At 44.4% G+C, this 23,655-nt stretch overlaps 1 protein-coding gene across 1 annotated transcript; it reads right to left on the bottom strand.

Annotated features, from left to right (window-relative positions):
• Positions 1-670: 670 nt before the first annotated feature.
• Positions 671-23,127, bottom strand: LOC148505490 (neuroglobin-like). Its single transcript, XM_088448220.1, has 5 exons — positions 22,952-23,127; positions 22,716-22,823; positions 9,785-9,905; positions 3,747-3,827; positions 671-1,217 (listed from the first exon to the last, which is right to left on the bottom strand). The coding sequence occupies exons 1-5, from the start codon at positions 23,125-23,127 to the stop codon at positions 1,095-1,097; spliced, it is 609 nt and encodes a 202-aa protein (XP_088304346.1). The 3' UTR covers positions 671-1,094.
• Between the last annotated feature and the right edge of the window lie 528 nt (positions 23,128-23,655).

Here is a 23,655-nt window from a genome sequence, read left to right as displayed (position 1 = left end):
GCTTGTCGTGCTCGTACAAGGTCTGCTTCTATTGACTTCTGACATGCACCAAACTATTCAATTTACTACATGTGGGAGTGAAACTTAATTTCTCTCTTTATATTAGATCTGACATATACGGTATACATTTTATTTATAATAAAAAAAAAAAAAAAGCTGTTTGCCATGTAGATTAACAGAACATTGTATAATATTTATTTATTGGTGTTACACTTTTAATTTAACCTATGTTTATCCAAATATCCCTTTCCTTGCTCCTCCACATACAAATCATGCTGTTTTGGTTTGCGGTCTCATCTCTGTCTGGATCAGGGTTAGAAAATAGTAGCTGAGCAGCTTCCCACAACATAGAGATGAGTGTTCATAGATGGAGCAATGTGGAGTTAAAAGGGCCCAATAGATATATACGAGAGCAAAAGACTAATTCACAAGAATTTCTAAGGCTCTGTGTTACTTTTTCAGGCACTGCTTTCCTTGGCCAGAGGACAATCCCACCATCTCATACCAATAATAAGTTCTACATCTCTTCATAGTACTGGAGCAACAATTTATCAGTAGTTAGTGTTTCATCTGACATTACAGGTGCTATAATGTGTTCTTCATATGCTAAAACCATTTTACAAAGCTTATTTATGTAAACATACAACTTCTATGTAGGAGTTAAACTTTGTATCATAATTCTAATGTCTAATTAACTTATATTTCACTGAAATACTGACCTAAAGCACATATGTTATCCAATCACATATTCGTCTTACGTAGACACAAATATTCAATAAATGATGATATGGGGCATTTTTTTTTTCTTGCTATCTTTCTTTTTCCCCTTCCTGTCAAGGTCCCTGGAATATCTTTCTAATGAGGAATAAACTGTATAGTATAACCCACTGTCCTATGACAAGACAGAGTCCATTAGTTTTCCCACTGATAACCTAGATTACTGAGGACTACAGCACATCGTATAGCCAAACCTTTCAGTAACTTGGTGGATTGGCATGAAGACTATAAAGCAGCGCCCACCCAGAGTGGTTGATGCCTACACTCCACTGTATATCTCCTTGGGCAATGTCATAAGGTTAATTCTGGCTTGTTTGCTAAACAGCCATGGCCTGTTTCTGATGGGGGAGTTTAGGTGTACTCGTCTTTCCACCTGTCCTTCTTGTTTCTTCTTCCTTGTATCCTCTTTCCATCACTGCACAAATATAGGCAAAGAGACTCTGGTGGTGCAAAAAAAAACACAATGTGATTATTATGATTGCAAACAATGATAAAGGACACACCTCTGATTTATTTTCATACTGCTGAAATTATATAATTATAATAATATTTTAAGACAGGAAATGTTTTCAGATTTTTGATGTTTTATAGCTATGTGCGTTGTGCGGGATAACAGACCGTTATATATAAATACTCTTTACAATGTTGTAACCTCATTGTCATAATGTTAAAGATCGGATACTGACACAGGAAAGTATTGTAGAGCTTTAATGTGACCACATCTGCTGTGACACCACGGTTTGTCCTGTGTGATAGGTGAATGGTCTCATTTAGACACACGGGTGGGTGGTAAGATTGGAAATGGTCCAGTCATTTTTTGTTTGGGACAAGTGGGCAGATTACTTTCAGCCTCAGGGCCTGATTCAGACACGGACGCTATTTGCGGACGCTCGTTCTTAAAAAGGGGCTGGATATTTAAATTGAGCGCTCGCTCTTTGCGGTGTGTTGACTCCTGTCTGAGCGAGCGTCCGAAAAATACGCTCGCTATTTTGTAAAGACGCCCCTTTGCCGTTCGCATCACACGTCATCTCTGTTACCGATTTGATTAATCGGGAACATCGAAGGGCATCTGAACTGCTCGCAGTGCTTGTGGTAGGATTTACTTCCCGCTATCCCTGCGAGCAGTTCAGGCTAAAAGACAACCAAGTGACGTGGTCGATGACGCTCCATTTACTAATTATGCACTCCCATTAAACGCCCTTTTGACAGTTAGGCACGCCTGTGTTCGGATCTCCACTCCCACGTTTTCAAGCACCTTCACCTGTTACCACCCACAAACGGTACATTCTGTCACTCAAATTAGCAGGCCCTCGTTTTCCGAGCACACGATTTCCGACCGCAATGACTGGTTTGCGCATGTGCATTGCGAACCATGCGCAGTTGTGCGAACATCGCTCAGAGCGAACGAGCGGCCGCTTACGAGTGGCTCTGAATAAGGCCCTCAGTGCGGTGTGGATGTGTGGTGGCTGCATCGGTATTATTATAATGCTCCATTATTTATATGGCGCTACAAGGGCTCCGCAGCACTTTGCAAAGTATAGACAAAGCAAGAAAAAAGTTATTTGCAGTACAGAACATTTCAGGACATGGTTCATAGGGCCTGATTCAGAGCTGAACGCTCTGACCAGAGCGCTCGCTCTGAATCAGGGCCCTCCTACCTGTTTTTGGAGCGGCCTCATGGACGCTCGTATAGCTGTGGGTTACCACCCACAGCTATAGCGAGCGTCCATGTTGATGGTCGCGATGGTCAAAGACCATCGCCACCATCGGGCTTGTGACGAGACCCTGCGGTAGGGTCTCTCTTCCGCAAGCCCAGGAGTGATTTTGGCTCTATCAGAGCCAAAATCACTCCCACTGACATCATTACTGATGTCAGTGGGGCCGGCTTCAGACGGTAGGCGTTCCCATGGGAACGCCTCCGTCTGGCAGCCACGCCCACCAAAGGGGGTGTGCTGTCACTCACCATCGACAGCACGCCCCCTTTGGTACGAGACCCTGAGCGACTTATTTCTCGTCGCTCGCCGGTCTCGCGCATGCGCACGACAGAGCTCCCTCCGTCGTGCGCATTCGCCAAACATCGACCCGCGAGCAAACTTTCCTCGCGAGCGGGTCTGAATGACCCCCATATATTCATAATACCCAAATAAGCAGCAGGGCAGTAAAACTACACATCCCAGCATGCCTTGCAACAGTTTTAGCAGTTTATTGCTAAACCCTAATCTAAAGGTGCATACACACACCGATTTTTTATTTTTTTTTGAGCGAATATTGTTAACAATATCATTTATTGTTCAAGCGTTGAAAAAATCGTTCACTTTCTAAGTTAAAACGGTGAACGATTGTCGTTCATGCGCGTTCACGATTTTCATTAAGGGAATATGCAAAAATCGTTGGTAGTTCAAAAAAATCGTTCATTACATTTAGTAAATGAACGATTTTAGTAAACGATTTTCATTAATTTTTCCCTTGAAAAAATGACCGAAAAGCGTTTACTAAAATCGTTGTGTGTGTGTATGCAGCTTAAGAGTTATTTAATTCTGCCCTTTAAAATATGTGGAAACTGCTGTTTCTGCATATTTTAAGGGCAGAGTGGATTAATGAATATTCCCATAGGAAATGTAAGTATTCTTAATTCGGAAATTAATGAAAATATGTTCCCACATCCATGGTACTGGAGGTGACTATTAAACTGCAATTAGCGTAGTAAGCGCTGACTTGGCGTGGGAGTGTTTACTGGTTAATCCCATATGCGACATTTGATGTGGGTAAATAACCTGCAGATGCCCCTGCAACGTGATAGACTGCCAGATTTATTTTAGATTTTTTTTTTTTTTTACCATTTAAGCTAGTATTATAGTTTTGTGTACAATGCTACATCTGTCATTTTGCATGTCATTCTGTCAACTAAATAGTTTGTATTTTTTAAACAGGGAAATATGAATAGTACTGAAAAAGCTACTACTACATACCTTCCACCCGTTCTCCAGCTCTGGTGTCCATTTGTCTTTCAAAATTGGACGTACAGCTGAAATAAATTCAGTCCCCACATACTGCAACATAGATCAAAATGTTAGCGTTTGCAATGCATCTACCAACCTGTAATTCAGACATTGCCAAACTCTGCCATTACAGTCCAGGTTTTAAGGATATCCATACTTTAGCACAGATGACTTAATTAGTACCTCGGACAATTTGATTTAACCATCTGGACTGAAACATGCATACCCTTGGAAAGTAATGGCGAACCTCTGCTGTAATTGGAAATCAATAAATCAAGGGTCATTTACTAACTGCAGAATTTGCAGGCATGCATTTAGGGCCTGGTTCATAGATGTACCCTAATTTTACCATACAAAGATGCAGCGGCAGTGCAAGATTATGCAAAAGCTGCAGGAGGCGTTTTAAGTAAAACGAACGCCCACTGTCGGTTTCTTTGATCTGCTGTTGTGTCCGAAGACGTAGCATCGGATCAATTGCATGAAGCTGCTTTCAAGGACGCAGCCACCGTAGTCGGAATACCCAGAATATGGGGCAGATGCCCCGATCTTCTGGAACGTTTTCAATCGCCGCCCCCGAACGCCAGCAGCATGTCAGTGATGCTGCGGCTTTTGGGGCACTGTGATAGATCTCCTGTGTGTGCGCAGATCATTAATAATGGAAGATTTGTGTAAATATCAGATTTACGTAAATCTCTGAATCAGGCTCTTAACTGACGATTTTTATTTTTTTTAAACCGCTCCGTCAGTTTTTTTTTTTTTTTTTTTTTTTTATTATGATTGAATTAGGTCAAGAACATATATTTAACACTTATCCAATACAATTTAATAAAAAAAATATATATATTTTTTTAAAACACAATATACCATAAATATAGGCAATTTTATGGTATATCGTACATCAATTGAACTTTTAAACTATTTAACCATGATCAAAAAGATTCATGGAACCATCAATACTAATATTGACCCCCCCCCCCCCCCCCACTGCTATGTAGGGATGGCCAGCGGTAGATTAACCATCGATGGTACCATTGGTGGCTAACCTCAGGGGTATGAAACCATCGATGGTTTTGCCCACCAATGGTCAGCCCTGCTCTCTGACTCAAGGAAGTCGGATCAATCACCATTGGGGACAGGGATTTGTGAGGTTGTGTCGGACGCGGAGCCGCGCTCCATGTCCCAGATTGATTTTAAGAAAAAAACATCAACGGGCTCTGTGCCATTGATAGGTTAGAACCATTGATTCTCCCCATCGATGGCAAAACCATCGATGGTTAACAATTGATGGTTTGTAAATCATCAATGGTTGATGGCCATCTCTGCCTCTCTGTGTTGCACATAGGGACCGACCCACCGTCATAGTCACGGTGGGGTAGGCTTGGGGGGCGGTATTCATGGGCACTTTTATCACATTACCCCGAAGGCTGAAGAGAAGAGCAGTCGCTGAGTACAGACAGGAGCAGACTGGCTCATTTATGACATTTACCCCGGCTGCAGAGAACAGCCGCCGGGATTACACAGGAGTCACGGCTCCTTCTACTTTACACTACCCCGGCGGGCAATGTCAGGGAAAGCCCAGCCTGTTGTGGTCGCATCTGTTGCGATCGTGCCAGGCAAGTGGTTAATTTAGTTTACAAATGCATCTATTTGTCAGCCTAGGGTATATCTCACAGGTTCTCAAGTTGGGTCCTCAGGACCCCAAACAGTGCATGTTTTCCTTGTCTCCTCACAGAATCACAAGTGATATAATTAGCTCCACCTGTGGATCTTTTAAAATGTGTCAGTGAGTAATAAATACACCTGTGCACCTGCTGGGTGACCTGGAAAATGTGACCTGTGTGGGGTCCTGAGGACCGAGTTTAAGAACCACTGGTGTATCTGAGAGACATACATTATGTCCTTGGAGGAAGGAACCATTTTGTGTAATATGTCATCAGAAGGCCAATACACAGCTCTGTAGCTGCCTGATCCACAAAGCCTATCTTCCTGCCCTCGATTTTGCCCGTATTATACAAGTTACCAGCTCATGGTAATATCACTGCCAAAATAGAAAGATAATTGTAACTTTTGCTTGTTACCCAAAAAAAAAACAAGTAGAATATTTGTACTTAGAAGGGCCTATATAATAGTATATGAATGTGATGTCTGGTCACATTAAAAAGTGGAATGTAGTTTTATTGAGATAGTACAAAAGGTAACAGGTGTTAAATAAGTTATGTACAATCCTGTACAGTAGTTTTATTATATAATATTAAATCTATGTATACTTTTACATATGATCTATATGAATATTTATGTATTAACATTATGGGGCTGATTCTAATTTGGAAATAGAGTGAGATTTAGCACTTAGCTGATCATCTTGGTGAAACCATGCAGGTGGGGCAGATTTAAAATATGCAGAGAGATTTAGATTTGGGAGGGAGGTGTCCAAACTGACATCTAAAGTGCAGTGTAATAATAAAGCTGTGCAGTATTTGTGGGCTACATACAAAAGCAGCCAGTATTTACACTACATGCAAAAAAAAGTGCATGTATTTACACCCCTTGCATTGCTACATGGTTTGTCCAGGTACACAGTTAAGTGCTAATTCTCACTCTATTCCCAAAGCTGAATCAGGCCCTATATGTGATGTAATATATGTGTATTTGTACGTGATGTGTGTGTGTGTGTGTATAAGTGTGTGCTTGGTGCTACTGATAGGGTAAAAGGTGCCCCAGTATACAGGAATTAAACTAGTTTCTATTCAGATGGAGACAGTGGGGCACGAGCTGCTTCAGAAACTTCCAGAGGCAGGTAGAGCTCAAGCCTTAGGCGGAAATAGGGGAATCTCCCGGCCGGGGACCCAAGACTATAAATGGAGCCAACAGTAAACCCAGCAGGGCAGGGTGAATACCTCTGCCCACCGAACTCCACAGCTCAGGCTGGAGCTCCCTCTCCGGCTCTACCCCCCCCCCTGCGCCTGGCAGCACATCACCACTCGCTCATCTGCTGCCCGGGACACAGGGGGGCAGGCACTGAAAGGAGAGATCAGCAGACCAACTGTCATCTGCTGCTGACAGCTCTTATATACCCCTCTATGTCCCTGCCCTTCTTTCCCTGACAGGAACCCAATCACTCCCCACTATATCACTCCGCCTCTGCTATAGGGTATGGGCACTGGTGCACATACTCAGGCAATGTACACAAAAGCTATATACAATACACTTCAGTGTCTATATATATATATATATATATATATATATATATATATATATATATATATATATATAATTTCCATTGAATATTCTCAAATATATTGTAATGAACTATAATGCACGTGTTGTAATAAATATCCATACATGAATTACTTTTATTTGTTAATTTTCAATAATTCCCTTTGTATGTAAATAGATAAATTACCACATAACTTATAGTTTTATTTATACAATATAGTTCTCTAACCCCTAACCAGGGTTACACACTTCCTCTGATAATCTGTGAATGCAGACCCTCCAACATGACCCATTCCATTAGGTACAAAATGCTCTGCTCCTGGACTTCCCTCTTAATTTATGATTGCAGCCACCTGTGCTGAAACACCTGTGTCATCACGTACCTAGTTCAAGACAGGTGACTGCAATCATACATGAATACTTCCCAACTTTTCTTCTTCACGAAGAGGGACACTTCGCTTGTCGGAGACGCGCGCGTCCGAAAAGGTGATAGGGCTTTGCTTGAAGGGGCAGGGCCTCTTGGAAACGAGACGGAGCCTCATGGCAACCCCCGTTGATGTCACTATAGGGGCCGTGCCCAGCACTCTTCGAGATTCCGGGCAGCCCCCAGGCTCTCCCTACACAGGTGAACAGCTGCCGTGTTCACTTTCTGCACACCCGCTGCTCTGCTATGCAGAGCAGCGGTATGTGTTCTCCCCAACTTCCCCCCCCCCCCCACCGCCGGACACTGCGGACAGCCCCAGAAAAACGGGACTGTCCCGCTGAATGCAGGACAGTTGGGAGGTATGTACATTAAGTGGGAAGTCCAGGAGCAGAGTGTTTTGTACCTATTGGAACGGGTCATGTTGGAGGGTAGGTGAATTATATAAGATCATTATCCAGATTATCCCAATTGTTATAGGCACTTACCGCCACTGCAAATCTATGTGCATCTAGCAAATAAAAGCACGGGGATTTTTTTTCATTATTTGATTGAAACATTTAAGCTTGCAGCTCAAGATCACAGACCCTCCAACATGACCCCTTCCACCCGGTACAAAAAGCTCTGCTCCTGGATTTCTCTCTATTAATGATTGCTGCCACCTGTGGTAAAACCTGTCTCATCTATTAACTAGCTCAACACAGGTGGCTGCAATCATCAATTTGGTGGGAAGTCCAGGAGCAGAGCATTTTGTACTGGACGGAAGGGGTCATGTCGGAGGGTAGGAGATCATGGGACCCCAATCTCTGCAAGTTCCTGCACTTATCATATAATAGTTGCTGACTTCTTGACTGGCCCTCCGGGAGGGTACAGCCAGGCCGGTACAGTTGAGGATGGTGGGGGCGTGGTGTGACATAGAGGGCAGTATGGGGGCGTGATGCAGCATAGGAGGTCCACATCATTGTGGACACGCCCCCTGCTCTACAACGAAGAGATTACCTACATTGTACAGTAGGGGGCGTGGCTGCGATGACACGGTTCAGTGAGAATCCCATCATCTGCAGGCTAGGCCGCCTACTTCACCCGGTAAGTAGGCAGATGGGCAGAGCCAGCCCTAGGCATAGACAAACTAAGCAAATGCCTAGGGGCATCCAAGCCCGCCTAGGGCCAGTGGAGGTTTGGTGTTGGCATGGTCGGGGTCCTTGCTGCCGGCTGGCAGAGACTCCACGATCTGAGCTCAAGTGATAGCTCCGATCGGGCCTGGCAGAAGCAAACAGTGAGCGGATAGCGGTGGAACAGCTGGCAGCGGTTTGCAGGGATGAAGCACCTGGACAGTGGCTAGTGGTTAGCGCCGGGCCAGCTCGGAGCCTTCACATAATCAGAATGAGCTTTTGCGCTTGGGCAGAGGCTCATTCAGGACTTTTAAGTAATGGTCGCAGGAGGGCTGCTGCACCATGTCCCTTTGCGGTGCTAGTAGTAGTGAGTCACACCTCATGCCTCTGGGCTCCACCTCCAGCAATTATCACACATAGCTGCGACCTGCCAGCCTGAGACTGGAAAAGCGGGTCTGCCGCCCGCGGCTTACTGTACCTTGAGTTGGACAGCTCTGCAGGCTCTGCTCAAGTAAAGTAAAGGTGCATACACACGGAATGATATGAACGATACCGTGCAACGATATATCGTTCCGTGTGTATGCAATGAACGACCAACGATGCGTGCCGATCTGGAAGATATCTTGCATTTTCCATAGGGTTTGTGATGGTTGGTCGTTCATCGTTGATGATATCTTTGGTGTGTGGATGAGTAATATTGTTCATTCAGCACACCAGGAATTTCAAGGAAGATAGTTCAGCGATATCGTTCGCTGAACAGATTGTCCCGTGTGTACCCAGCATAAGTTGGAACTGGGAGAGGATCGGGGTGCTGTGGTGCTCACTGCTGGGAGAGGGGTGCTGAATGAGGGTGGGTGCTGATACCGTGCTGTGCCATGTGTGGGGCCCCTTCTGTGAGGCCACATCACTTTTCAGGATCCCACAAGGAGGGGGGCGCCACCCAAAATCTTGCCTAGGGCACTAATTTGACTAGGGCTGGCACTGCGGATGTGGGCGGGTGGTGGCAGGCTCTTGGACACTTGCCCACTTTTCAAAATTTAATTTACAAAGCAGTTGCTTCTTCGGTCACTGGATTTAAAAGGGCAATAATATTAAATCCTAAACATGCCTGGCTTTCTATCTTAAACTATTGCTCCTTTAAATCCTGTGGCTTCTATACGAATTTATTTTTTAAATTTTCTTGTATATAGTTGCAAACTAGGTTACTGCTTTACAGGTTGCAGTAGCCTTATCTTCCAATAGAAGTTGAGTTTTTTTACCTGATAATATTTAGGAGCAGCATTATATCTGTAGTGACTTCTGCCAAGTTCCAAAGCTATCTCTTCAAGCCGAGCAGAGTTATCGATCCGTGCGACTGTCTTCTCCACAAATGATAGAACCCTGGTAAGGAATGACTTGGTGAGTCACACTGTATTTCACAATGATTATTATAGCAATATGATGTATATAGCTTTTGTACTGCACAATCCAGACTCTGATAACGAAGGTCATAGGCCCTGATTCAGACCCACTCGCAATTGGGCGTACGTACGTTCGGCGTACATAAAAAAATATTTAAATTCAAGCACTCGCTCGTATTTTCGTACGCAGCTAAAAATCCGCCCCAAACTCAGCCGACCCCTCCTCTAACTAACGAGCGTGCCAAATAGCGAGCGTACATCCCCGAAATGGCTTGAAGGGAACGCACGCACAAGTACAAACCGGAAGTGGGACTGTCAGATTCCGATTACCTGCTCGTTTTTTCTGCCTACCTCCCTCAATCGTATCATGCCAATCAATGTATCAATTAGCTTAATTGTTTTTTTTTTTTCAACACAATGCAATAAACTTTAATCTTGTCCGTGTTTGTGTTTACTCGCAGAATACGTACGGCTGAAACCTTCGCTTTTATTGTTCAAAAGACATGTTAGCCCCAATTAAACAATTGTTCTATTTATTTGTATCCCCACAAATTTTCTGTGGTTCATTTCTTTATTTAAATTTGCTTACGCATGTCACTGCATCAAGCCTATCATAACTCTCAAGAGATTTGTGGCCCTGTCGAACACATGACTCATACACTAACCAATAGAATTTGTCCTGTTAATTTCCCAAATACATTAGCCAATCAAATTTTTTTTGGGTGCTTTATTAAAAATATTTTTCCAAAAAAACACCATTGCCATCATGAGATCCGCCGCATTCACCAGGCGCGAACTGCTGGTGCTGACGGAGGTGATGGACAGGCGGATCACCAGTCAGCCTCCACCCATCTCAAATAGCCGAAAGCGTTCCGCATATGCGGAGGTACGTCGCCGCCTGCGCTCCTTCGGCTCACGCCGACATATTGGCCAGCTGGAGCGCAGGTGGTCGGACCTGCACCGGCGTACGCCCCGCTTGCTGGCATGCTTTCGCATGCAGATCGCGGAAAGTAAGTTTTATGGACTGTGGTTTTCAAGTTTATCTTGTGGGCCCTAACTGCGTGTGCATGTTTTCATGTCTGTCCTATTGAGTCATTGTAGTCATATCTGCATGTGCATGTTTTCATGTCTGTCCTATTGAGTCATTGTAGTCATATCTGCATGTGCATGTTTTCATGTCTGTCCTAATGAGTCATTGTAGTCATATCTGCATGTGCATGTTTTCATGTCTGTCCTATTGAGTCATTGTAGTCATATCTGCATGTGCATGTTTTCATGTCTGTCCTATTGAGTCATTGTAGTCATATCTGCATGTGCATGTTTTCATGTCTGTCCTATTTAGTCATTGTACATTATTTTATTTTTTTTTTATTTTGGATTCCTGTTGAAACTAAACACAATATTTTTTTCATTTTTTAGGGGCACAGCAAAGACTACAGCGTCATCGCCAGACAAGACGCCGGTCCCGGCCCCTCTCTCCAACCCCCAATTCCTCAATTACCCCCTCCTCCCCAGACCCTGTGGCCGAGATTTCAGGTCTACTTCCCCTCCAGCCCAATTCCCCCTCTCCTCCATCCGTCCCTCCTCCAAATACCCCCTCCCAGGATTCTTCAAACACCCTGCCCCTAGGTTTGGGGAATGTAGCCACCTCCGAGGTGGTCCAGGGAGTGGCTTCTGGCTCTGGCGTTTTGGCGAACGGTATGTTTTTTAATTTTATTTTGGGCACCACAAACTGTTTGTATGTAATCCCCATTGTTGTTGGCTTTCTGTCGCCTTAGGGTATTTTTGGGGGTTGTCTTTACCTGTTCCTGCTGATTTCACCATACACATATCACACCTGTGTGCATTTTTTTAGGGCCCTTGTATTTTTGGCCTAGGACATTTTGGGGTGCTGGGTTTTATCCGTGTAATTTTTTTTTGGCCACAAGCTTTTAAGTTTTGGTTTGCTTGTTTTGTGTTTTTTTAGAATGTTGCTTCATTATAGATTTATTAATCCCCAAACTTTTGTCACCTACAGAGGAACAGAGGCGTCGGGCAGAAATCTGTCATTGTGTGGCACGTATGCGGGAGCAGGTCACCGGGCTTCTGCAGGGCCTTGACCATCTGTTGGTCCTCCTTAGGAATTAGGTTTTTTTTTTTTTCGAATTGTTTCCTAATAAAACAGTTTTAATTCAAGCTCTGTCTCATGCGTTTTTAGTAAATCCAAGATTCTTTACACTGACATAAGTAGACTCTTCAAGCAAGGATTGCCACAGAATCTCACTACAGATTGTGTGTTGTATTTTGAATGCAAACAGGCACAAGAAACACCTCCCAGTACCAATGTCATTTTCCTTTTTTGGGGTGGCCAACATGATAGTTTACAACATTTTTCAGGTTCCTATTTGGTGGCCAATCTGCTTAGGACAATCTTACGAAGGCAACTGATTGTACAGGATTCCTTGGTGTGTTGGTTAGTACCCCGAAAACATATTACATTTTAGCTCCACTTGCTTCATTACTGGGTTACCCCTTAGGTAAAATTAACGTTTGGGAGTTTGTTTACACTTGCTTCTAACGTGCTCAAAAAGGAAACAAATTACACTCTCCAAATATTTATTCACAACAGAAATCAAGATACAAAGTGGTCACTCACAAACAAAACACACAGTGATAATCAGAAATACACCACATACCAAAAACAGGAAACAAACACACAACAAATCAAGAACTGGTTGACGAAGGTCCATGCCCACATGATTTCAAAAATATGGCGTTGAAATATGGGTGTCATAATATATTCCAGAAGTTTCCACATAAAGGTTTTTGTAGGGTAGCAGGAAGTAGTCATCGTGGGAGTGCCAAAGATTATGCAAACAAACAGAAGATGGTGCAAGAATTAATATCAAAAAAGATGAACGCCAAAAAACCGTAACACATTGGGTATACACACTGTTGTTTGGTCAATAATTACCTAAAATATCGGGCCACCACATCATCGCGTATGGCCCCCCCACATACTGACCTCCGACCAACCTCGGGGGGGCCATCCTCAGGTAAGGCATCCTCTGGCTGCATTGGAACACCACTCCTTATGGCGATGTTGTGAAAGATCCCACACAGGACCACAATTTTCGAAACCATATCCGGCAAATACATGAGCTCGCCACCAGAGCGGTGGAGGCATCTGAATCGGCCTTTTAAAAGGCCGATACAGCGCTCCACCACTTGCCTGGTGGCTGTAAGTGCGGTATTAAACTCACTTTGTGGACCTGGTGTGGGAGCCAAATAAGGAGTGAGCAGCCAGGGCATGCAAGGGTATCCACTGTCTCCTGTGAAAAAGAATAGCCAACATCAGGATCACTGTGTATCAAGCTTAACATTGTTATGTACTAAAGGTCTCCACTTACCCAGAAGCCACGCATCACCAGCTTGTAGGTTGTTTAATTTGTGCCATATCCCTGATTGCCGGATGACGAAGGAGTCATGTGCACTTCCTGGTAATTTTGCATTCAGGGACAGGATCTGGAGGGAGGCATCACATACCACCATTACATTCAGGGAGTGATAGTGTTTACAGTTGCGAAATATTGCCTCCAGCCGTGCTGGAGGCTGAAGTGGTATGTGAGTACCATCCACAACCCCTATGATGTGTGGGAAGCCAGCTATTTGGTAAAAATTGGCCTTGGCCACACTAAGGGCACCCATATCCAAAGGCATTTTAATAAAATGATGGAGGTGCTTGAAAAGTGCCTCCATCACTGCCCTCAGGATCCTGGAAAAGGAGGATTGTGAGATGCCCGCCACTATTCCCACCGTTGTTTGAAACGATCCTGAGGCACAGAAATGTAACACCGCCATAAATTGCGTAAGTGGTGGTATTGCTGTTGGACTGTCAATTTGCCGCTCAAGATCACTCTCTATTAATGAGAGAGTGTCTATGATGATTTTGGGAGGAAGACGGTAGCGTCTTAAAACCTCATCATCGGGCATTCCAAAAAGGGTGACACATGTTCTAAATATCTGGGGCCTTGCACGCCTACGATGCCTACGCCTGGGACGAGATTGAGGTTGGTCGGCTTCCGGGAGCATGGCCAGAACAATCCGCCCAAGATCAACCTGAAATGGCAAGGTTTGAATGTAAGGCTTTGGACCCACCCCAAAAGAAAATTAAGAACAACTTAGCTTGATGATACCATCCATTGCTGCTTACATGCCAGGGTATTGTCATGATACGTCCAAACTGAAAATAATCCCAAAATTAATTTGTAAAAGTTTAGTCTGTGCATTTATGTTTCTAAATTTTGTGCTAGACAAAACATAAAATAGGCGAAACACACATTTGGCCAAAGAGCAAAACGACATTGCACACAGTACATCAAAATGGGTTGAAATGTAAGCCAAAAAAGCGAAAGGGCAACCACAAACAATTTTACAGGATTAATAAGCATTTAAAAATGCGCTAATTAGTTCGCCAATACAAGTTAATAAACAAACAGAGAAAAATGCGCTAATTATTTTGCAAATACAAGTCACTATACAAACAGAGAAAAATGCGCTAATTAGTTCACCAATACAAGTCACTATACAAACAGAGAAAAATGCGCTAATTAGTTCGCCAATACAAGTCAAAAAACAAACAGAGAAAAATGCGCTAATTAGTTCGCAAATACAAGTTAAAAAATGGACTTACCAAGAGCAAATATATAAGATTCCAAATCAAAAGGTCTTTGGGTCCGAAATAAAAAAAAACCTAAAAGAGATGAAATTATGGAACAAAAAATTAAAAACAAGAAGAAACACAATGAGACACCAATTGAACCAAAGTTAGACTTCACAAAACTTACCAAATCAAGAAACGAGGCCAAAAAAAAAAAAAAAAAAATGCGAACGGAAAATAAAAACGCAAACAAGAAACTCCAACCAAGGTAACCTCCAACAATCCAAAAACGCCACCTCGACTCGAGACACACCAAGCCATAAATAGTGTTTCGTTTCCCGCACAAATTAAGGAGGGATCATAGGAACGCACAATCAATGATGCGGCCGCAAAATAAGGACGCATGTATAAATACGTCACGAAAACACATTTAAATTCTGGTGTATTTCTTGTTTGGACCTCAGACATGGCTACAGACCAGGGAAACAATGGACAAGAGTCAGGCGGTAAGTCTTTCATGCATTTTGTCTCAATGATTAATTTGAAACATAAGATTGGGCAAGTTGTGAATTTGAGAAATCTGAATATTTACACAAATAGGTGAGGAGGATGACATGGAAGAGGCTGCTGGGCCCAGTATTCCGGCCAAAGCTGCCAAAAAAAAAAGGCAGCCACATTTCACAAGAAAGGAGATGGAGGTTTTGATTCAGAAGTGTGTGGACATCCTGCCACAGGCAGACAGGAATATGAGTACAAGCCAGAAGTGGAGAATGTGGGAAGAGGTAGCCGTTGCTGTCAATAGGGTGGGTGATTATGTCCGTCTAGCCCGGGATGTCAAACGGCGGTAAGTAAACACTTGCCCCCCCCCCCTAAAAACAAACCCCATTTTAAACAAAGGATAATGGTTTCCATTTTATCCCACAGATGGGCCGACTTCAAATATCGCCTAAAGCAAAAACTCGCGGACAGGGCTAGGCATGCAAGGGGGACAGGTGGGGGTCCCACCCCTGTGTCATTGGAGTTGACGGATTTAGAAGAGCTGGCACAGGGGTGTGTGCAGCCTGTGGAGGTGTTTGGCGTGTCCAACATGGATACGGACATGCCAGACTTTGCGGCTCCTCATGTTGTCCCAGGTAAATCTTGTGATGTCACCAACTCTGAAATGTTAGTGGGCCAATATGTAGATTCTAATGTGAGTCTTTTCTCATTTTTCCAAACAGAGACACAGGCGGATGAGTCTGCTCCAGAGGGGAGCCTTGGCCGCCGAATTTCTGCTGGCTCTGCAGGGGAGGAACCAGTACATCCGGCTGAGGACCCTGCAGAAGCCAGTCCAGGGCAATCCCCCTCGCAGGCAGTGGTCCTCCTCACAGAACTCAATTTCAAATCGGATTTCCATACGGAGATTCTGCAGAGGATGGACGCCAGTCTGCTACGGGTGGCTGAGGCCCTGGAGCAAAATGCTGCGGCCAATGTGACCATTGGTCAGGCCCTGGCGGAAAATACCAGGGCCAACATCCGCATCGCCAATGCCCTGGAGCAGGTCGTTCGCCAGCACATGGTGGAGCCGACCTCCCTTCCTGCCGGAACATCAGGATCCTCCACCTCTGGCACAACATCAGCCAATCCTCCAAATGTGCCTAGCCCTGTGCCTAGTCCAGAGGCCACAACATCTGCCTCTGGACAGGCAAGCCCGATGACATCCCGGACCCGGTCTGGCGCCCTCCCTCCCCCAGCCAAACGGGTGAAAAAACGGTGAAAGCAATGGCGACTTTTCCCACACTCCTTCTGTGCTTGGCTCATATTCCTTTCTGGTCAAAACTTCCCTCTCCTTTCTTGTGAATTGTTTTTAATTTTGTGTTCTACATTTCAAAAATCTTTTATGTTGGCCCAATTATTGTAACTTTGGAAATGAACCCTGCAAAAAAACTTTGCCCAAAATTGATTTTTTTGTGATTTTTTGTTTGAGCAATAAAAAAAAAAAAAAAAACCTGACATTGTATTCTCACATTATTGTCAAAATGGATTACATTTAATCCTGGGCCAAAAGGCACAAACTGGCAAGAACCACATTTTACATGCCCCCCAAAAAAAGGGCTCTTTAAGGAACGTTTCAAATTTAACATAACGAGGCAAATTCAACAGGCCAAAAGAAAAAGGTAAAAACCAAAGAAACATGCTGACATTATTGTTACAATAGGCCCTAACCAACAAATTGAGCCCCAAAGAAACTACCACAAATGTACGTAAATTGATTGTGTAATCATCACATTAGCAGCTATGATTTCCACCTGCGTACGCTTTTGTGCTAACACAAAAAACTACTTTCAAAACACATACCAAGCCGGTTTTCAATCCACCACTAATTGCTGTTCAGACCACCCGCGATTAATCGCAGCAACATCGAGGAGTGCCGGGATGGAGGAGAAGGCCATCGCCAATGTGGTCGAGTAAGCCAGACCCTAAGCTGTGCGAGCATTTTGAAGGGAAAGAGGATCATCCAGTGACGTATGAGTCGGTCCGTACACATTTTACGCTCGCATCTGCTAATGTATGTACGCCCCAAAAACGCCTCGCCACGCCTGCGTTTTTCCATCTCCACCCCCGTCAACACCCAAAAACGCCCTGTTCTGTCAATCACATTTGACATGTCACTTCCTGTACGCTATTTGACGAACGAGACCAAAAAAACTTGCAATCTGCCGTACGCACATGCGCAGTGTAACACCGACGCAGGCGCGGTTAGTCAACATCGGAACGCAACGAGCGTACTGCTGTTTGCGAGTGGCTCTGAATGAGGGCCATAGTTCTCAAGGAAACCAAAACTGCCTAAGGCTAAACAATATACTCGCTGAACCATAATGGTTAATCAAAATGACAGGACCACTGAGTGGGGATATCAAAATCTCTAGATTGTAATCTCTCACAAGCAAGGTCTTTTCTACCCTTTATCTCATATGCTTGTTTAGCTTACATTTACTTGTTAAATTATACTTTAAATAATTTGTTATGATGATGGTCCAGCGCTGTGGAGCTTGTGGCAGCTTACAAATTAACATTGATGATGGGGGCCCTTAACGTGGCCCCAGGTGGTACCATTGCCATAGATCACAGGTTCTCAAACTCATTCCTCAGGACCCCAAACAGTGCATGTTTTCCAGGTCTCCTCACAGAATCACAAGTAAAATAATTAGCTCATCTTGTGGATCTTTTAAAACGTGTCAGTGAGTAATGAATACACCTGTGCACCTGCTGGGTGACCTGGAAAACATGACCTGTGTGGGGTCCTGAGGACAGTTTGAGAACCACTGCCATAGATGAGCTGCATATTTAAGCTAGTAATTATATGAGCAGTTAATGTTTTGTGTGGGTAAGCAAATATGTAAACAGACAACCTTGTATAGCAGAAATGAAGATTTGTTTTTAATTATGATAGGTCCAGCTGAATAGTGAAATGATGGCAGTGTGCACCAAGCAACATTACTAAGGCAGGGTGCTGCTTGGTCTTTTAAACTCACTTTTTGCATAACAAGCACTTGTGGTTTTTGTTTCATCTGCTACATCTCCTGTTGTCCATAATCTGTAGAGAGCAGGGTCTTCCCACCTTCTATTTCCCATATGTTTTCTTTGGGGAAGTAGTCAGCAAGCCGACAGTCTAAATAACAACTGCCGGCTTCCCGACTCTCTAATCCCGGCGTGGTACTAATGACAGGCGTCGAAAACTCGATGCCTGTAATTATCCATACGCCAACAGACCGACACCCGGCATACTGGGACTTAGGGTTAGGCACACTCCCCCCCCCCCCCCCCCCTTCCCCCGGGATGGTTAGGTTTAGGCTAGGGGAATTGGGGGTTAGGCACCCCTTGAGGGAGGTTAGGGTTAGGCACCCCCCTGAGAGACTTAGGTTTAGGCTGCGGGGAAGGGGGGGGTTAGGTTTAGGCACTTAGGGGGGGGTTAGGGTTAGGCACCCCTAAGGGAGGGTTAGGGTTATGGGGTAGAATTAGGTTAGAACATACTTACCTTTTGTTGGGATTTGAACCGCCGGCTATACCTACTACACCCTTTCTTTGCATGCTGTACAGCATTGTGGTGCATACTTGCCTACTTCTGACAAAGCATTTCAGGGGGATTGTGAAAGCAACACCTTTGAGCGCGGCGGTAAAGTGGGCGTGTACTGCTACATATGAGAGGCGTGTTATAAACCTGACTTACATCTAAATGAGCCCCAAAGCCCCAATATGTAATAAGAACTACATATTGAGGAAAACACACTGATACTTTTTAGAAAATGCATGTCGCCATAGTGACCATTATGCATTGTAACCAATGCAGGGAAAGTATACTAATCATCTCATTTTACATAGATAGATAGATCTATCTATCTGTTTATAATGGAGGTAAGGTGCAATCAGGGAGATTTCTAGCCTCTTCAGGGAGATTGCTACTATGTCAGGGAGTCTCCCCGAAGATGAGGAATATAGTTGGCAAGTATGCATTGGGGTAGATATATGAAGCAGAGTGGAGATATTGGAAACCAATTAGCATTATTAAAGTTGCATTTATCAAATACATTGTATAAAATGATAGGTAGAAACTGATTGGTTGCCATGAGTAACTTCTCCACTGGCACACTTCACTGGTTTCACTGCTTCATACATATAGGTCAGGGGTGAACATACTGCCTGTTCAGCTCCACAGGGGCCCTTTGATAAAGAGGGCTTGCTGTAAAGAGGCCTATCCATTATGCGACCTGAAAAACTAGCGTTCAGTCCTTCAGGTCGCCGGGTGCGGTGCCCGCACTGAACCGTCATTCAGTGCAGGATCCCGACCTCCTATCTGGGAACATGTGGAACCTGATGAGTGTCGTCAGGGTGACCAGCATGTTCCGTCGATAGTCGGGGTCGGTAAGGACCCAGTGTGCACGCGCATCGCTGGTCCTTGTCGGCTATTCATTAGACGACTTTCTGAACAATCCGACCAAAACCTCCTGTCATGTAATGGATAGGCCCCTTTAGTCACACACAATTTTGGTTAACAGTAGGGTCATGGAGATGCAATTCTAGTTAGCAACTGGGGTCAGGAAGCGCAACTCTGGTCATTGCATACTTGCCAACTCTCCCTGATTGTCAGTTAGTCTCCCTGACTGAACCTTACCCCCATTATGAAGCTGTTATATATAAAAAAAAAGTTTGAGATATATACATTCAAATGGCTAATTAGTATAATTCCCCTGCGTTGGGTATAAGGCACAATGATCCCTATGACTACATGCATTTTCTGAAAAGTATCAGTGTGTTTTCATTAGGGATGTGCAGGCTCGGATAGGTTCGAGTTTGCACGTGGAGTTCGGATTTTTCCCTCCAAAAAAACGGAACTCAGAAAGAGGCAAAACGTCATCTTACATGGACGAACATCATCATTCCTGGACAAAAGTCCAGGAATGATGATGTTCGTCCATGTAAGATGACGTTTTGCCTCTTTCTGAGTTCCGTTTTTTTGGAGGGAAAAATCCGAACTCCACGTGCAAACTCGAACCTATCCGAGCCTGCACATCCCTAGTTTTCATCAACAAGTAGATCTTACTAACTGCTTTGAGGCTCGTTTATATTTGGATATCCATTTTATTGCATGTTTCTCAGATGTAGCAGTACACGTCCAGTGTGAAATGCACTCATATATGTTGCTTTCACAATCAAAAGTAGGCAAGCATGGGTCATTGGTCCTGCACAGATACAGACATTTCACATTGTGTTTTCCTGCACATATCAGGCAACATAAATGCTACATTTCTAATGGCTCTGCTTTGTTTAGTGTATAGACCTGATCAATAATCCATACTTTCCTACTCTCTCGGAACGGCCAGGTGGCTCCCGAATATTGAGCGGCGCTCCCGGTCACCCGGAAAACAGACAAGTCTCTCGGCTGGCCACCTATACTCTGACCCCAGGCAGAGGGGCTGGGGGCAGATGACGCGATTCGGCCACACCCCCATGTCGCGCCGTGCCTCTTGCTATGTTGGCTTGGCTGCTCCAATGTCGGCAACCCTGCAATAATTGGTTACAGCCTGACAATGCTGAAAAATGGTCTGGATCGTTTGGTTGTCAAACCTGTATGACTGACCCGACCATCATTCAGCCAACATCATGCTGTGAATGGAGATTGCCTCCATACACTGTGTCAGATTTTTGTCCCATTCTTCCTCCCCTCCTCCGTGTCAGTGAGCTGTTTATGGCCAAGCTTTAGCTTGTAGGTGTGAAGGATAAGGGGATGTGTGGCCCTATAGTTTCAGATTAGTCCCTTGCCTAGTAATGTGTCCCTTGATCAGTAACTACTTAAAGCTGCATCACCACGTAACGCTGATCAATAACTACTAAGAGGGGAATCCCCTCTCTCAACTTAGAGTGCACCTGAGCTTCTTGAAACCAGGATGGGGAAGATACATGCCTTTCTCCCCCATCTCTGGACTTCTTAATCATTTCTGTAATGTAGGTTGTTATTTTCAGGGGCCACACCATTTGATAGGGGGAAGAATCGGCACCTTTCTTGCCTCTGCAGTTTTTTAAGTAGTGTCGGAAAGTGACAATTGTGCACCAGCCAGATGACATTATCATTCCACCCCTACCAACAAGAAATACAGATATGGATGGGCAAGTATAATGTTTAGTTCTTTGAACTTTGCATGAGTCAACGATGAGCGAGACTCGTCCTGCAAGTATACCATAAAAGTGCTAAGGAGGAGTCCCACCTTACAACTGAAGCAGATAAGAAGGGTAGCTTAATTGATTTGCTGGTTCTGTATTCGCAGAGCCGTAACTAGACTTTTGGTGCCTTGCGCCAGAGAAAGCATTCGCGCCTCCACCACCCCCCCCCCCCCTCCCCTCATTTTTTAAATAGGGACATAAGATAGTGCACCTGAAAAAGGGCCATGGCCTCATGGGAAAGGGCCAGGGAAGAGATAGGGGAGGCCAGGAAATGCTGGGGATAAAATAAGAGGAAGCTACAAGTGAGAATGATAATAAACAGGAAAATTTACAGCGCCCAAACAGTGCCCCCTGCCCTGTGCCATGGCACTGGTCGCACTACTCTAGTTTCGGCCCTGTGTATTTGAGCCCTGGGAAAAATAGGGGTCTAATATGCAAGTAGGTGGTACTGTAGCTTTGGTTTCAAGTCCTCAATGGCTTGTCCTCTTACATGTATTTAATATTGTACACACAATGGGCATGATCAATGGGTGTGAATTAGACTTCTGAGATGCAAGGAATGGGTGTAATCCCTTTAGAAATCTGAATGCACCTGTTTCTAAGAAAGTAGTCCTGTCCAATGTATTATAAGCACACATACATCTTGTACTTGCAATTTTGATGCTTTGTTATGAAGGCAAAAAGCGTGAAAAATGGATTGAGGTGCCATAGAGGAGGGGGGAGGTGTAACATACCTCTGTGAAACTAACTTCACACAGATATATTAATATCCTGATAACACTAGCGTATTACAATTCCATTCCCTATCCTGTCACACTCTGCTGAAAAGATGTTATTCAGTGAATTGTCTGCGTTGCTGATGGTAAGTGTAGCACAAAGAAGGATCGTTCAAGCATTGTTGAAGCAGGAGCCAGGAACTCCCTCAGCTGTGTCTTAGGGCCTGATTCAGATGTGGACAGAATGGTGATATTTACGCAGTTGAGCAATTATTGGGCGACTACGCATGCGTCACAGTTGCGTGCCAAGATACTTAAGCGATGCTGTTCGCAGTCGGAATTTCTTTGCAAAGTGATTGACATTCAGGGAACATTTGAGGGCAGTTACGGGGAGTGGTGGCAAAAACTCAGGTGTATTGCGAAAGTTTTTGGGGCGTGTCTTATCGTACTACTGTGATTCTATACGCTGAAAAATTGGTGCCAGCGTCTCAATTCCTGCGCCACCATGCGATTACTCAGATGGTTGACTGTCGAAGGATCTGCGACCACCGCAGCGTGTTTGTACGCACTTGCTTGGATCTGAGAAGCCGCCGGTGGGCGTCTCAGTACATTTCCAGGCGGCTGCTAGCATTAGCGTATTTTCGCACTGCTGCTGTGTACAGGATCGCAGCTGCGATTGCATTAGCGTACATATCGGAATCAGGCCCTCAATCCACGAAAACAGTTTATATATTACCTGAGTCCATGGGCCCGCAGGTCTTTACTGTTTGTCAGGTCATGTAGGTCATCCACATCGCGGAAGAGAAAAAACACATCCTTACACTCAGGGTGGGTTTCAAAGAGCCTGAAATCACATGACTGGCACTTACTAACCCTTTCACTACTGCAACTTTGCAATAATACTGTGTATTTTGTATCTTCTAAATGATAATAATGTATACTTTAGAGGAGGACAAGTGCTTCCTGCCTTACCTGATAAACAGAATAACTCCAACTTTCGCAATATCTTGCTGAATGAGTCTCCACGATTCTAACAGCAGGTGACGTTGCTGCAGAGACAGGTCAAGGGTGGATAATGTGGATTCAGGTGCTATATGATCCACAGAAGTTCTTCTTGGCCATTTCCATCCTGACATAACACGTCCCATCTCTTCTTCACCTTCCAGTCTCTCTGTGAGCTTCAGCAGATAAACTTGTAAACTGGGAAAGTAGACATTGTAATCCCTCTTTTGCCAGCTTGGAAGTGATCTGTTACACCCACAGAGTGTCTTCTGAGACAGAAGCTGGAGATGTCGCCGCTTAAACCACCAGCCACAATTTTCACATTTACAGAGTACCAATCTCTGCTGCTCTCAGTTAAAAGCTTCTTGTCTTCTATGAAAATCAGGAGGCTCCAGCTGTGACAAGGAGGAGACAGTCTGTGGCCGCTGGTGATCCTCAGATGTTGTGTGCCTGTCATGGCTTCAGGGAAGTAAGAGACATGCTAATAACTCATTAGAGGTAGACGTGTGCAATCACCAAACTGCCCTTCTGACAGCACCCATGTCACCCAGCACTCAGTGTTGTCTGTTACATGGAGTACAAACAATAGGAGAAAGATCTGATTGACACCGGGGGCATATAGTGCTCGATTGTTCGTTAATTACACATCTTAATTGCAGTCAACATGTAAACAA

The sequence above is a fragment of the Taudactylus pleione genome, unplaced genomic scaffold (assembly GCF_031769625.1).
Source record: "Taudactylus pleione unplaced genomic scaffold, aTauple2 ptg000452l, whole genome shotgun sequence".
NCBI classification, from domain to species: domain Eukaryota; kingdom Metazoa; phylum Chordata; class Amphibia; order Anura; family Myobatrachidae; genus Taudactylus; species Taudactylus pleione.
The sequence above is the reverse complement of the archived record's forward strand: the minus strand, read 5'-3'. Positions and strand labels throughout refer to the sequence as shown.

Bases quoted from the DNA above. Each gene is read 5' to 3' on its own strand.
- LOC148505490 (XM_088448220.1), bottom strand. From the start codon at position 23,127: ATGGGACGTGTTATGTCAGGATGGAAATGGCCAAGAAGAACTTCTGTG. The intron at 9,906-22,715 runs GTAATATATAAA...ATTCCTTACCAG, and splicing joins CTGCGGGCCCATGGACTCAG to GGTTCTATCATTTGTGGAGA. The intron at 3,828-9,784 runs GTAAAAAAACTC...TCTATGTTGCAG, and splicing joins CTGCTCCTAAATATTATCAG to TATGTGGGGACTGAATTTAT.